The sequence below is a fragment of the Rhinolophus hipposideros genome (assembly GCF_964194185.1).
Source record: "Rhinolophus hipposideros genome assembly, chromosome: 21".
Taxonomy (NCBI): Eukaryota; Metazoa; Chordata; class Mammalia; order Chiroptera; family Rhinolophidae; genus Rhinolophus; species Rhinolophus hipposideros.
Genome location: NC_138067.1, coordinates 3,223,217 through 3,238,209, shown reverse-complemented (window position 1 = coordinate 3,238,209; position 14,993 = coordinate 3,223,217). Strand labels below are relative to the sequence as shown.

Here is a 14,993-nt window from a genome sequence, read left to right as displayed (position 1 = left end):
TATCATTTTCTTTTTACATTTGAGAAGAGTAGTAATTTTTAAAAGAGTCTCACTTTGAAAGAGTACCTTTCAGGCGGGTTAAATGTGTATGTACTAGAGAAATGAAAACGAGGCAAATGTTGACGAGACACTTGGAGCAATGGCCAAGGGAGAAAGGATGTCTTCCTGCAAGAACTCCTCCTGTTCCCTCCAGTGTCATATTTACTGCTCGCTCAGGAGTTGAATAAAATAGACGGCCCTAGTTAGTGCTAGTAAACAATGAAGTCACACGGCTATTTCTACCGTATAATATTCTGACTTTATTTTCTTTGAAGTTTGCCTGTGGGGAAATAATGCAGCAATGATAAGGTTCAAGGGTAAAAGTGATGTATCTACTGTGTTTCTCCGAAAATAAGACCTAGCTGGACCATCAGCCCTAATGCATCTTTTGGAGCAAAAATTAATATAAGACCCGGTCTTATTTTACTATAAGACCCGGTATATAATATAATATAATATAATGTAATGTAATATAATATAATACAATATAATATAATAAATATAATATAACATAAGGCTTGGTCTTATTTTACTATAAGACCTGGCATCATGTGACATAATATAATACAATACCTGGTCTCATTTTACTATAAGACCCGGTATAATACAATATAATATAATATAATATAGTATAATATAATACTGGGCCTCATATTAATTTTTGCTCCAAAAGATGCATTAGAGTCGATGGTCTGGCTAGGTCTTATTTTCGGGGAAACACGGTATCAGATGTGTCAGGCGTTTTGGGAGAAAGGCTGTAGTCTTGCATTTTTTTAAGTCACTTTCCCCCAACATTTCCTTTAGAAAAGTTTCAAATGTACAGAAAAGCTAAAAGGATACTACAATGCATAAACCTTTTACTCTTCACCCAGGTTCACCAATTGCTAAAATCAGCTTACATTCTCTACCTATAATTTATTTTCTGAACTATTTAAAAGTAAACTACAAACATCATCACCCCTACACATTAAAGAAGTATCTCCTAAAAACAAGAACAGTCTCCTATATACCCATTATATCATTATCACACCCAAGGAATTTAATACCGATACTATATCATCTAACATATACTCTATGCCAAATGTATCCAATTAACCCCCAAATATACTTTACAGTGTTTTTTGAGTCCAATCAAGAATCATGCATTGTATCTGGGTTGTCGTATTTCTTTAGTCTTTCTTAATGTAGCCATTTTCATACCTATTTTCTGATCCTCTATGACAGCTGCATTCTTTAAGAGTCCCGGCAAGTTGAATTACACAGAGGCACAATCTGACTTTGTCTGATTGTTTAGTCACAGGCAGATCCATTTAAACATTTTGGTAAGAAGTCAATATGGGTGATGTGTCCCTACAGCTGTGTCACATCAGGACGCGCCCAGCATCAGGCTGCCCCACTACTTGCTTGACCACTGGTTAAGGTGCTGTGGGTGCTCTCGGTACTTCCCAGACCAGTGGTAGCCTGACCTCTGATGAAGCCGTACTGCGCCTCCACAGACTGTGTAAAGAAATGCTTGCAGTGACATTAGCAAACAGGGTGCCAAGGTGACTGCTTCAGATGATCTCAGTCTTTGATCTTCCTGTACAAATGCAACCCATCAATGGCTTACAACCGAGGGATCGTTTTTATGTGAAAGATAGTTTTCAAATCAAAGTATATGCATGTACCAACTTCAGAAAATTAATATTCAGAAACCTAATCTTAACAATGGTGACTACACAATGTGATATACAGAGGATGTCCTACAGAATTGTACACTTGAAACCTATATGATTTTACTAACCATCGTCACCCCAATAAATTTCAATTTAAAAAAATGGTTAAAATGTATTCTTACTGACTATGTGGCAGGACCCACGTTAGATGCTTCCCATATACAATGAAATAAAATTAAGGAGAACATTTGTATTGTGAAAGGATAATTTTTTACTTTATAAAATAATTATTTGACTTACAACATGTGATACTCCAATGAAGTGCAGTGAGAAAAACACAAAAGGGCGTGGGGAGAGTCCTGGGCCTGGTTCTCTCATTAACTGGTTGTGTAATTCTGAACAAATCTTTTGACTAAACTCTGGGCCCCATTTTTATCGTCTGCAAAGTTCACTCACCATCAGTTAGTTCCCTCTGTGACTGACACTAACCAACTCAATGAGAACATTCTGCCCAAAAGTAATGCTGATGTGCAAACCTAGAGATGAAAAATTTTGGTCTAAATTGTTCAAACTAGTCTCATGTAACCTGCAGGAAAACTGAGAGGCCTAAAAGGAGACGTGAGCAGTCACGTGTCACACTGTGAGTCAGCAGCAGAGGGAGAAGACAGCTGATCAGGTTGGGCGCACGACACCGTGGGGCCTGGACGGGGCCCTGCGCGAGCAGCCCCGCGTACCTGTAGGCCAGAGCCAGGGCCCAGGCCGCAGCAGCGCAGTACAGGCTGTCCTGGATCTTCGCCTTCTGATCATCACCGCAGGTTTTCGTGGGAAAGAGACCTGTGGTCGGACTCTGATACAGCAGTAATGTTGACTTGACTGCAGTGGAAGACGAGAAACAGCATGAATTCAACAGCCATCCACTTCCCTTGCTTCCTCAGCCTCACCCCACTTCCGGCAATTCTGTTGTTTCTAAACTTAAGCTGCATAAAACTTCTGAAGATGTAGAAACAGCTTCATGGAAGTCACTTTAGCTAATCTCGTTAGCTAGTTATGGCTACAAAGATAACAAAAGGGCAACATAAAATATATATCAGAATCTTGAATTACGTGAAGTTGAAAAAAAAATCCTTATCTTACAGGAGACAAATAAACCAAATTTTATATTACTTGCCATACTAGGGCAAGTAAATGGCACGTGAAGCAAACTACCAAAAAATTAATAAGCATTTCGGACGTAGGGTCTGAGGAAGAGAGAAGCCCCGTGTATACATCTCTCAAAGTTGCCCACCCACATTAGAAAACAAAACCTGCCAGACTGACCGTGCTCCCTCACCCCCCACCGTCATATATACTTATCAGGGATCTGACATCAGTAACAGTAAGCTGAGATCACCCTTTGTATCTCGGTGAATTAGAAATGGATGTAAAAGGGTCAGGACTACCTAGGAACCATGTATAAATTAAATAAAATAGCAAGGGATCCTTCTACCAAATCTTGTATAGGTAAGCACTAATCGAGAAACAGCCTCTTGTTCTCGAATCCAAGAATGTTCAGGAAGGCTAAAAGGACACACAGGCATTGGTGACAGCCTTCAAATTATTCAAGGGACACATGTGACTAGTTCGGTTCCTTTTCCAGTCCCGGTATCAATATGCAGTTAGAATGTATGGCTGCCTAAGCATTGAAAGCAGTACAACATCCAAACGAGAGAGCATCGTCCCCACACTGCACAGCAAACACCAATCTCAACCACCAGGTCTCCCTCCAGTTTGCTTACCAATTCTGTAATAATGATCCAGCTTTTCCCACAGAGTTTCATTATTAGGTCTTGGAAGATTAATGCTTTTAAGAGGTTCATAAACTGAGCCTAAAAAGAAGGAAAATTCATTAAATTCAGTCATTTTCACCCAGACAAACCAAGAAAACTTCTAAACAAATGAAGAAGCACTACTTAGCAATAGTTTTCAGCTTTTATATGTGAACTGCTATATTTCACTACTGTTCAAATTTTTGGTGGGGGAAGGAGAGCGAAGAAAGCACCCTTCTGACAAGTATAGGAGGGTTTTGATGTTATGGGATACCCTCACCCTCATCCCTGCAGTCATTCCATCTACCTCTTGTGTATTCTGGTCCTAACAACGCAAACATCACTAATACTCAGCTGCTAGTCACTAGCTCAATAATCTCAGCTCCCCTTGAGAAACATCTCCTAACATGTACTGAAATCCAAGCATTATCCTTTATGTTCTTGCTTCATCATGCAGTTTGCTGCCAAACGATTATATCCCCCAAAACCTCAAGGAAGAAGATAACATGATGTTCCAAAGTCATCCCCTCCAAGAGTAGTCAGATCGTTTTCATACTGAAATTCCTAAGCGTCCACCTTCTCCTAGGTAGGCAACACTCTTGCCTTATTCTCTGGACTTTAAGCAGAAGCATTTTCTACTTCTCAGCCAGGAAAGCTACATCAGTCTCAGCACAGGGCACTGCTCAAAAGCTACAGAATACACAATTGTGGTAACATGCCACAAAATGGATACAGAAAATTGTTCACTTGATTTTCTCACCTGTTGGGTGAAAGGGAGACAATTAAACCTCCAGCCATCAGACTAAGTACTGTCTCTCATTCTTGTTAAAATCACTCAGAATACATAAACTCAAGGTCATAATTAATCCACCTCTGGATTTAGGGAATGCATGTCACACAGTCTGACCACACAGCACAAGAATGAACCCACAATTTACGGGGCGGGGGCGAGGATCGTATTGACATGCATTAAGAATCTGTTATTTTAGAGAAATTAAAGCATTTATGTTCAGAAAATTGCTATGGCCACTATGCTATTTAAAGAAATCCCTTTATGTTCAGGCAGATAGTCAGCATTATGAAGTAAGGAAAAGATCTGTATTATACACTTAAGCAATGGGTCCATTATCTTTGTTGGAGAGAAGGATGGATAAATAGTAATATGAAACACCCTGCACTGAGTGAAGAGATTTTCTACAAGTCTTCACAATGACACCATGAACGGCCCCATACTGAAGAAAGGGGAGCGTCTCTCATTCTTGTTTTACAAAAATGGGATCATGAAATATGCCCATCCTTGCACCCCACTCCTCTCACTTAACAGCACATATGGAAATCACCAAAGGCAATGGTTCTGTCTAATGGCTGCTACCGGACATCCTCCGGGGTGTGGATATGATATGACTTGGTCAACGATTTCCCTATCACTGGGTACCTAATTTGTTTCCTATTTTTGCTGTGGTAAACAATACAGCAACACATCCTTATACATGGATATAGGCAGAAGTGCACTAGAGCCAGCCAGTACCAGCAGGGAGAACCAACTGTCAGATTTTCAGGGATTTGGGGAGCTAGTTACGAAACACAGCCATAAGTAAAAATGAAATTATATAAACTTATAACTAAATAATTATTAAAAAGGTAATAAATACTCAAAACTCAACACTTTCTCATTTATTTTACTACATTTCACTATTCCATATACTCTTGAGTTTATATCTATATGTCTGTACATTGGAAATACCATATACCAGCCTGCATGTTACATCACATATCTTTCCAACTCTGCATTGAGTGATGTCACTCAATGCATTGAGTGATGTAGAATTGAGTAGTTGCAACCAGAAGCATATGGTCTTCAAAGTCTAAAATATCTACTATCTGGCCCTTTGTAGAAAAAGTTTGCCCCTCTTGTCTGAATTCCCAGTAGTATTGAATTAAACAAAAAATGTACTTTTTACAAAATAATGGCAAATTGTATCTTCAAAAAAAGACTGAAAAATTTCACATCCTACCTGCAAGTGTCCCGTTCTTTTAAAAGTTCCTCCACTCTGATAGGAATAAAGCATAGCTCACTTTTACTTAAATTCCATCTCCCATATGATAGGTGAGGTTGAGAATATTTTCCATCTGGCCACGTGCATTTGCTCTTCTAAAACGGCCTACACTGCCCTTTGCCATCCCTTCATTAGTGTTTATGTCAATTTCTAAGAAGACCTCTTTGCATGTTATGTTTTTTATTTAACACTCCCATTTCAAATTTTGTCCCCTGAGCTTTCATTAATATACCAATGTCACAACATAAAAAATTTTAATAATTGGATATGTCTACCTTTTCTCACTAGGTTCTAGTTTTCCTTTCTGTTTAAAAAGATTTTGACAACCCCTATGTTACATATATAGCCACCTCAATTTCCTACTAAGTTTTTAATTAGGTTTAAAAAATCCCATTTAGGTATTTGATCCCCTAGGAATTTGTTTCTGAAATTGCTTTTAAAGTCAGTAGTTAATTCCATAACTTTTAAAAAGATCAAATTGGTCATTTTTTGTTTTGTTTTTTTAGATTATAGAATAGTGAATAGAAAGGTGCATTTATCCTAAATTATAAGCAGAGAACATCCCAAATTATGGGATTAAAATAGACATTTCCTCCTGAGACAATTACAACTCAATTTTCAAAAGCTATATTAAAACTTAGTACCTAATAATGTAGCATTTGGCCTACATATGTTTTCTCAGATATAACAATTTTATGCAAAATTTCAACCCTATAATTGACATACAATGTTTACAAATAGCTTAAACAAAAGCCAGTTTTATGTGTGGTTGCATTAAGGTCTCTAAAAATCTCCATTGCCTGGGGCAACACATATTGATGTCTAAAAAAGTATTTTATGTAGCATTCAATACTGGAAACTGACACAAAGCTGAAACAAAGTAAACAGCATACTTTCATTTTTCTATGGGTCTTGGGTTCTGGCAGAAAAATACACAGAATCTGTGAAAGTAAAATCTTACCCCAAGGAAAGAATCAATGGTATCTCCAATCTGCATTTTATAAATGATTCGTTAACATTGGGAATTGAGCAAGTTGAAGTTCACCAGTTCTAACGATAGCAAACTTAGCATCTTCTCCTGCCTTAGCTAATGGTGAGCAGCTGGTTTTATAGATACAGGACAAGGTCAGATAGGATTTTTCAGTCAGGAACTAGTCTACAAAAGCTTAAGGAGTACAGCTTTGAGACTGTGAAGTGCAGAGACTAATACACTAATAAGGAAGTATGGACAAAGAAGCCGTGAATAACCAAAATCCCGGAGCTAACATATTCCACAACAAGGTAACGAGACCTAAGCAGAACTTGTGTTGCAGAGGGTCAAACAGCTCCACAGTTTCAGGAAGTGTGTAGATTCCTTATACGCACTCACAATTGCATGCAGAGAAGGTGAGAAGGGCAGGAAGAGTGCAGAACAGGTAGGCATGGGAAAGCAAGAAGATAGCCTTGTATATGAACATACAAAATATATATAGGTCCCATGTGTGGTTTATCAGTAAATTATTAAAACATTAATTTTTCAGCTGCTAAGATAGCAAGGGTTCCCCAAGAACAATAATCTGTATATTTGTCCTATGTATCATCTATATATGATAAAGTACATTTTCAAGCAACTTTGAAATTTATATTGCATCATTAACTTCAGATGATAATTTTTTTTATTTATTTATATTTATTTATTTATTTATTACATTTATTGGGGTGACAACTGTTAGTAAAATTGCATAGATTTCAGGTGTACAATTCTGTATTACATCATCTATAAATCTCATTGTGTGTTCACCACCCAGAGTCAGTTCTTCCATCACCATATATTTGATCCCCCTTACCCTCATCTCCCACCCCCCACCCCCCTTACCGTCTGGTAACAATAGGTAACTAAACTATTGTCTGTGTCTATGAGTTTTTGTTTCTCATTTGTTTGTCTTGTTCTGTTGTTGTTTTTGGTTTATATACCACATGTCAGTGAAATCACATGGTTCTGTTTTTTCTGTGACTTATTTTGCTTAGCATTATACTCTCAAGATCCATCCATGTTGTCACAAATGTTCCTATATCATCTTTTCTTACCGCCGAATAGTATTCCATTGTGTATATATACCACAACTTCTTTATCCATTCATCTATCGAAGGACATTTTGGTTGTTTCCATGTCTTGGCCACCGTAAACAAAGCTGCAATGAACATTGGAGCACACGTGTCTATGTATAAATGTTTTCAGATTTTTTTGTTAGATGCCCAGAAGAGGGATTGCTGGGTCATATGGTAATTCTATTCGTAATTTTTTGAGGAACCTCCACACTGCCTTCCATAACGCCTGCACCAGTCTGCATTCCCACCAACACTGTACGAGGGTTCCTTTTTCTCCACAGCCTCTCCAACTTTGTTACTATTTGTCTTGTTGATGATAGCCATTCTGACTGGGGTGAGGTGATATCTCATTGTGGTTTTCATTTGCATTTCTCTGATGATTAGCGATGTTGAGCATTTTTTCATATGTCTATTTGCCATTTGTATATCCTCTTTGGACAAATGTCTCTTCAGGTCCACAGCCCATTTTTCAATTCGGTTGTTTTTTTGTTGTTGAGTTTCATGAGTTCCTTGTATATTTTGGATATTAGCCCCTTATTGGAGGCACTGTTTGCAAAAATCTTCTCCCATTCAGTTGGTTGCCTCTTTATTTTGTCGATGGTTTCTTTTGCTGTGCAGAAGATTTTAAGTTTCATATAGTCCCATTTGTTTATTTTAGCTTTTACTTCCATTGCCTTTGGAGTCAAATTCATAAAATGCTCTTTGAACCCAAGGTCCATAAGTTTAGTACCTATGTTTTCTTCAATGCAGTTTACTGTGTCAGGTCTTATGCTTAAGTCTTTGATCCATTTTGAATTAATTTTGGTACATGGTGACAGATAGCAGTCCAGTTTCATTCTTTTGCACGTGGCAATCCAATTCTCCCAGCACCATTTATTGAAGAGGCTGTTTTTCCTCCATTGTATGTTTTTAGCTTCTTTGTCAAAAATTATCTGTCCATATTTATGTGGTTTTATTTCTGGGTTCTCAATTCTATTCCATTGGTCTATGTGTCTGTTTTTCTGCCAATACCATGCTCTTTTGATTATTGTAGCCCTGTAGTACAAGCTAAAGTCAGGGAGCGTGATACCTCCAGCATTGTTCTTTTTTCTTAAGATTGCTTTGGCTATTCGGGGTCTTTTGTGGTTCCAAACAAATCTGATGATTTTTTGTTCTATTTCTTTAAAAAATTCCAATGGGATTTTGATGGGGATTGCATTAAATCTGTATACTGCTTTGGGTAATATGGCCATTTTAACTACGTTGATTCTTCCAATCCATGAGCACGGAATGTCTTTCCATTTCTTTGTGTCTTCTTCAATTTCTTTTAAAAATGTCTTACAGTTTTCAGCGTATAGGTCCTTCACATCCTTGGTTAAGTTTATTCCTAGGTATTTTATTCTTTTTGCTGCAATTGCAAAAGGAATTGTTTTTTGTATTTCTTTTTCTGAGATTTCATTGTTAGTATATAGGAATGCAATGGACTTTTGTATGTTGATTTTGTAGCCAGCAACTTTATTGTATTCGTTGATTGTTTCTAATAGCTTTTTGGTGGAGTCTTTAGGGTTTTTCTATACATAGCATCATGTCATCTGCAAAGAATGACAATTTAACTTCTTCATCCCCAATTTGGATGCCTTTTATTTCTTTATCTTGCCTGATTGCTCTGGCAAGGACTTCCAACACTATGTTGAAAAGCAGAGGTGATAGGGAACAGCCCTGTCTTGTTCCTGAAGGTAGAGCAAAGGGCTTCAGTTTTTCACCATTAATTATGAGATTAGAGAAACAAAAACTCATAGACACAGACAATAGTTTAGTGGTTACCAGAGGGCAAGGGGGGGTGGGGGGAGGGAGATGAGGGTAAAGGGGATCAAATATGTGGTGATGGAAGGAGAACTGACTCTGGGTGGTAAACACACAATGAGATTTATAGATGATGTAATACAGAATTGTACATCTGAAATCTATGTAATTTCACTAACAATTGTCACCCCAATAAATTTTTTAAAAAAAGAAAAAAGAATTATGAGATTAGCTGAGGGCTTGTTATATATGGCCTTTATTATGTTAAGGTACTTTCTTTCTATACCTGTTTTATTAAGTGTTTTAATCATAAATGGATGTTGTGTCTTCTCAAATGCTTTTCTGCATCAATTGATATAATCATATGATTTTTGTCCTTTATTTTGCTTATGTGATGTATCACATTGATGGATTTGCGGATGTTGAACCATCCTTGTGCCCTGGGGAAGAACCCCACTTGGTCGTGATGAATAATCTTTCTGATGTATTGTTGTATTCGATTTGCTAGAATTTTGTTTAGGATTTTTGCATCTGTACTCATCAGAAATATTGGTCTGTAGTTTTCTTTTTTTGTGTTGTCCTTACCAGGTTTGGGTATCAGGGTAATGTTGGCCTCATAAAATGAGTTAGGGAGTACTGTCTCTTCTTCAGTTTTTTGGAACAGTTTGAGCCAGATTGGTATTAGATCCTCTTTGAAGGTTTGGTAGAATTCACTAGTGAAGCCATTTGGTCCTGGACTTTTGCTTTTGGGAAGGTTTTGGATGACTGATTCAATTTTGTTACTGGTGATTGGTCTGTTTAGATTTTCCAGTTCTTCATGGCTCAGCCTTGGAAGGCTATATGTTTCTAAGAACTTGTCCATTTCTAAGTTATTGAATTTGGTGGCATATAGTCCTTCATAGTATTCTTGCATGATCCTTTGTATTTCTGTGGTATCCGTGACAATTTCCCCTTTTTCGTTTCTGATTTTGTTAATTAGTGTCTTCTCTCTTTTTTTCTTAGTGAGTCTAGCCAAGGGTTTGTCAATTTTGTTAATCTTTACAAAGAACCAGCTCTTTGTCACATTAATTTTTTCTATTGTCTTTTTGTTCTCTATTTCATTTAGTTCTGCTGTGATTTTTGTTATTTCCTTTCTTCTGCTGACCTTGGGTTTCACTTGTTCTTTTTTTTCTAGTTCTTTAAGGTGTAACATGAGGTTATTTATTTGGGATTGTTCTTGTTTCTTGAGATAGGCCTGCAATGATATAAATTTCCCTCTTAAAACTGCTTTCGCTGCATCCCAAAAAGTTTGGTAGGATGTATATTCATTGTCATTTGTTTCTATGTATCTTTTGATCTCTCCTCTAATTTCTTCTTTGACCCAGTCATTCTTTAAAAGTATGTTGTTTGATCTCCATGTATTTGTGTTTTTTCCTGCTTTCTTTTTGCAGTTGATATCCAATTTCAAAGCCTTGTGATCAGAGACTATGCTTGGTATGATTTCAATCTTCTTAAATTTGCTGAGGCTGATTTTATGTCCCAATATATGGTCTGTCCTTGAGAACGTTCCATGTACACTCGAAAAGAATGTATAGTCTGATGTTTTAGGATGAAGTGCTCTATATATGTCAATTATGTCCATTTCATCTAATGTGTCATTTAGGGCTGCTATTTCGTTATTTATTTTCTGTTTGGATGATCTATCCATAGTTGTCAATGATGTATTTAAGTCCCCTAGCATAATTGTGTTTTGGTCAATTTCTCCCTTTAGTTCTGTTAGTAGTTTCTTGGTATATTTCGGTGCTCCCTGATTGGGGGCATAAATATTGATGACTGTCATGTCTTCTTGTTGTATAGTCCCCTTTACCATTATGAAATGTCCATCTTTGTCTCTTGTTATCTTTTTCACCCTGAAGTTTGTTTCATCTGATACCACTATGGCTACACCTGATTTTCTCTGGGTACTATTTGCTTGGAGTGTCAATTTCCACCCTTTCACTTTGAGTCTATGCTTGTCCTTGTAGCTGAGATGTGTCTCTTGTAGGCAGCATATGGTTGGGTTTAGTTTTTTGATCCAATCTGCTACTCTGTGCCTTTTTATTGGTGATTTCAGTCCAGTTACATTTAGGGTGATTATTGATATGTGAGGATTTCCTGTAATTCTATCTTTAGTTTTCTGGTAAGGCTCTGTCTCCATTGTTTCTTTGCCTTTTTTTGTTGTCTATTATTTCTGTGTGGTGGTATTCTATGATGTTTCCCTCTGTTTCTTCTTTTATTACAGTATATATTTCAGTTCTGGATTTTTTTTGAGTGCTTACCCTTAAGTTTATGTAAAAGAAAGTTTGATATTTAGAGTATTCCAGTTTCTTCAGCACGCTTACTTTCTCTATTCCCATATTCCAGTTTAGGCCTTTACTCTCCCCCTTTTTATGTTTTGGTTGCCACAAATTGTCCCTGTTGATGGTGGTCAAATAACCTCCTTTAGTATTTCTTGTAGTGCAGGTCGTGTATTAGAAAATTCCCTCAGCTTCTGTATGTCTGGAAAGATCTTTATTCCTCCTTCATATCTAAAGGATATCTTTGCTGGATATATTATTCTTGGCTCATAATTTCTCTCTTTCAATAGTTTGAATATTTGGTTCCATTCTCTCCTGGCTTGTAGAGTTTCTGCTGAAAAATCTGATGATAATCTAATGGGCTTTCCTTTGTAGGTTACCGTCTTCTTTTCCCTGGCTTCTTTGAGGATTCTTTCTTTGTTGTTGATTTTAGATAGCTTCAACACAATGTGCCTTGGAGAAGGCCTGTTGGGATTGAGGTAATTAGGTGTTCTATTTGCTTCTTGGATTCAAGGATTCAGTTCTGTCCACAAGTGTGGGAATTTCTCCTCAATAACTTGTTTGAATATATTCTGTTCCCTTCTCTCTTTCTTCTCCTTCTGGTATGCCCATTATTCTTATATTGCTCTTTCTGATGGAGTCAGAAAGTTCTTGTAGAGTTCTTTCATTTCTTTTAAGTCTGACGTCTCCTTCTTCTTCCATCTGTGTAATTTCCAGGTGTCTATCTTCGATGTCACTGATTCTTTCCTCCATCTGGTCAACTCTACTACCTAAACTGGTTATTTCATTCTTAATTTCTTCTATTGAGTTCTTAATCTCCAGAAATTCTATTTGGTTCTTTTTTAAAATTTCAATCTCTTTCGTAAAATGCTCATGTTGTTCTTTGATTGTGTTTCTGAGTTCATTAAACTGCCTTTCTGTGTTTTCTTGCATCTCGTTGAGTTTTTTCAGAACTGCAATCTTGAATTCTCTGTCATTTAAGTTACATATTGCCATATCTTTAAGTTCCTTTTCTGGAGACTTTTGACTTTCTTTCTGAGCTGTCTTGTTGCCTCGGTTATTCATGGCAATTACTGATTTACTATTTCTCTTCCTAGATATCTACAGGAGTGGCTTCTGCAACAGGTTGATAGGAAGAGGTCTTTCTTTTGTTTTCCAGTACTTGTTGGTAGAATGTTTTATTTTTTCTCTAACTGTAGCCTTTTTTTTCTCTCTCACACGGTAGTGCTATGTTTTCTCTGCACTATTCCAGCTTCTCACACAATGGGGGGATTCCCTGGGAGATGGGCTTCTCCTCTGTTAATATTTCGCCTAGGTCACAGGGCGCAGCGTCCGCGTTAGTATGCGGAGAGCTTTTGAAGTTCCATAGCTCTTCCTGCACCAGATTCATAGCCCATATGTTTCAGCAGTTCGGTTTACTCCTGCAGGGATCCGCCCAGATAGGTGGGGCAAGGGGCGGGGTAAGTTGTGAGAGATGGCCCAGAGCAATGGCGGAGACCACCACCACAGCCAGTCCTGCTTCCATAGCTCCCTCACCTTTGCCGGAACTAGTTGGGCTGCGAATCTGTGTCTGTGGTCCACAGTTCTCAGAACAGCAAATATTCTGTTCTTTTGATCTGACACTGCTACTCTTCCACTTCTAGCACCGGGCAGGTGGGGGCAGGTTGAGCTCTGGGAGGGTAGGGAGGGGATGGCTACTCTCAGTGCCTAAGTCTTCCGTTCTCTGCTTGGCAATGAGGGCTTAAACCACCGTTTTCAGCCTTCTTCCCTCAGTCTTCTCTCCGTGGTCTCTGCCCTGAGCATTGGGTTCAGCTCTGTTACATGCTGCCCCCTCAGCCCTGTGGGCCATAAGCGTAGCCCTAACAGTCCGAGTTCTTCCCTCTCCCGCAGCTGCGGTAGTTCCAGGATGCAGTGACCTCGGAGCACTGAGCTAGGTCTGTGTCCTGCGCCCGGGGCTCCGTCTTCGCACTTCTTCCTTCCCTCCTCCCCATCTCGTGCGATTTGCCCACCTTTAGGTGAATTCAGTAGTGAGCCTCTTTGTCTTGCCTGTCTGCTGTGCAGGGAGTCCTTTGTGGAGTTATTGTTGTTTGATTAGTTGTAAATTCCAGGAGAGCTTTACAGAGGCTCACTTCACAACGCCATTTTGAGGACATCTTTAGATGATAATTTCTTCATCTTACAGTTCCCTTTTACTCCTCCACTGATTGAAAAAGAGGATGCTAGAAGGGACAAGTTATTCCCACACCTTCTCAACCTCGTATCCCTAATGCTGGTATCAGGAGGTCTCAGCAAGTATTTACTGACTGAAACTGCGTGGTCCACATGATTAGGGGAGGTCTTCTTAAATTCCCACAGGCAGAGTTAATGGTTCCACCTTCTGCCTTCCTATCGCATTTGATAAATACCTTAATGACAGCTCTTGCTTATCGCAATACATTTTATTTTCACTATCTGATTACCGTGTTATACCACACTGGAAGCTGATCAATAACTGGGACTGGTCTCTACTACATAGTAGATGGTAGTAAATGTTTAGTAGGAAGGAACGAAAAGAAGGAGAGAAGCTGACAAAAACATGTTTGAGAAGATCAGTTTACAACTTTATTCTCTCAAGCCACCACATCTCCTGCTGCTGCCCCATCCGTATCATCTGATTCAATGACCAAGTCCCACTTCATCAGATTTCCATGATGAGACAGTTGAAAAACTTATCTTACCAATTTGAGAATAGGGACATGATAACTTTTATAGTTAAAAGATGTGAATAGACTGTACATGACTCAGCACATTAAGCATCTTCAAGGTCACCAATATCTCCTTGCAAAACAAAGAAACAAAACTGAAAACCATGATTTTCTTTACTGTTCAGTTCATCCATACACAGAAATTTAAAACACTAAGGAATAAATGTTCCTCCAGAAAGGGAATGAATACATTATGACATTCAATGAAATACCTTGAAACTGTTAAAGGAATGAGGTAGATCTACTTGTAATACCATGAAAGACCCAAAGTATATAGTGTGAAGAAGCACTGTCATAGAACAAGGCATCCAGTATATGACCACGTGTTGCAAAGTAGTCAAAATAACTATACATGTGTGATTTTACAAATGTATATGCATATGTAGATAAACTAAGTACTTTAAAAAGCCTAAAAGGATACACACCAAACTTAAAAATGACTACTACCAGGCAGAGGATAGTGAGGTTTACTCTACACAGCTCTGATCGTTTATTACATAAGAATGTA

General features: G+C 38.1%; 1 protein-coding gene across 4 annotated transcripts in view; it reads right to left on the bottom strand.

Moving 5' to 3' along the window:
• The window catches only part of PHKB (phosphorylase kinase regulatory subunit beta), a 136,323-nt gene that overhangs the window by 101,982 nt on the left and 19,348 nt on the right, over positions 1-14,993 (bottom strand). For all 4 annotated transcript variants that reach the window (XM_081030706.1, XM_081030705.1, XM_081030704.1 and 1 more), the window contains 2 exons: positions 3,470-3,559; positions 2,429-2,567 (listed from right to left, as the gene is read on the bottom strand). In XM_081030706.1, coding sequence (XP_080886832.1) covers positions 2,429-2,567; positions 3,470-3,559 — 229 coding nt within the window. The remainder of the gene's footprint in view (positions 1-2,428; positions 2,568-3,469; positions 3,560-14,993) is intronic.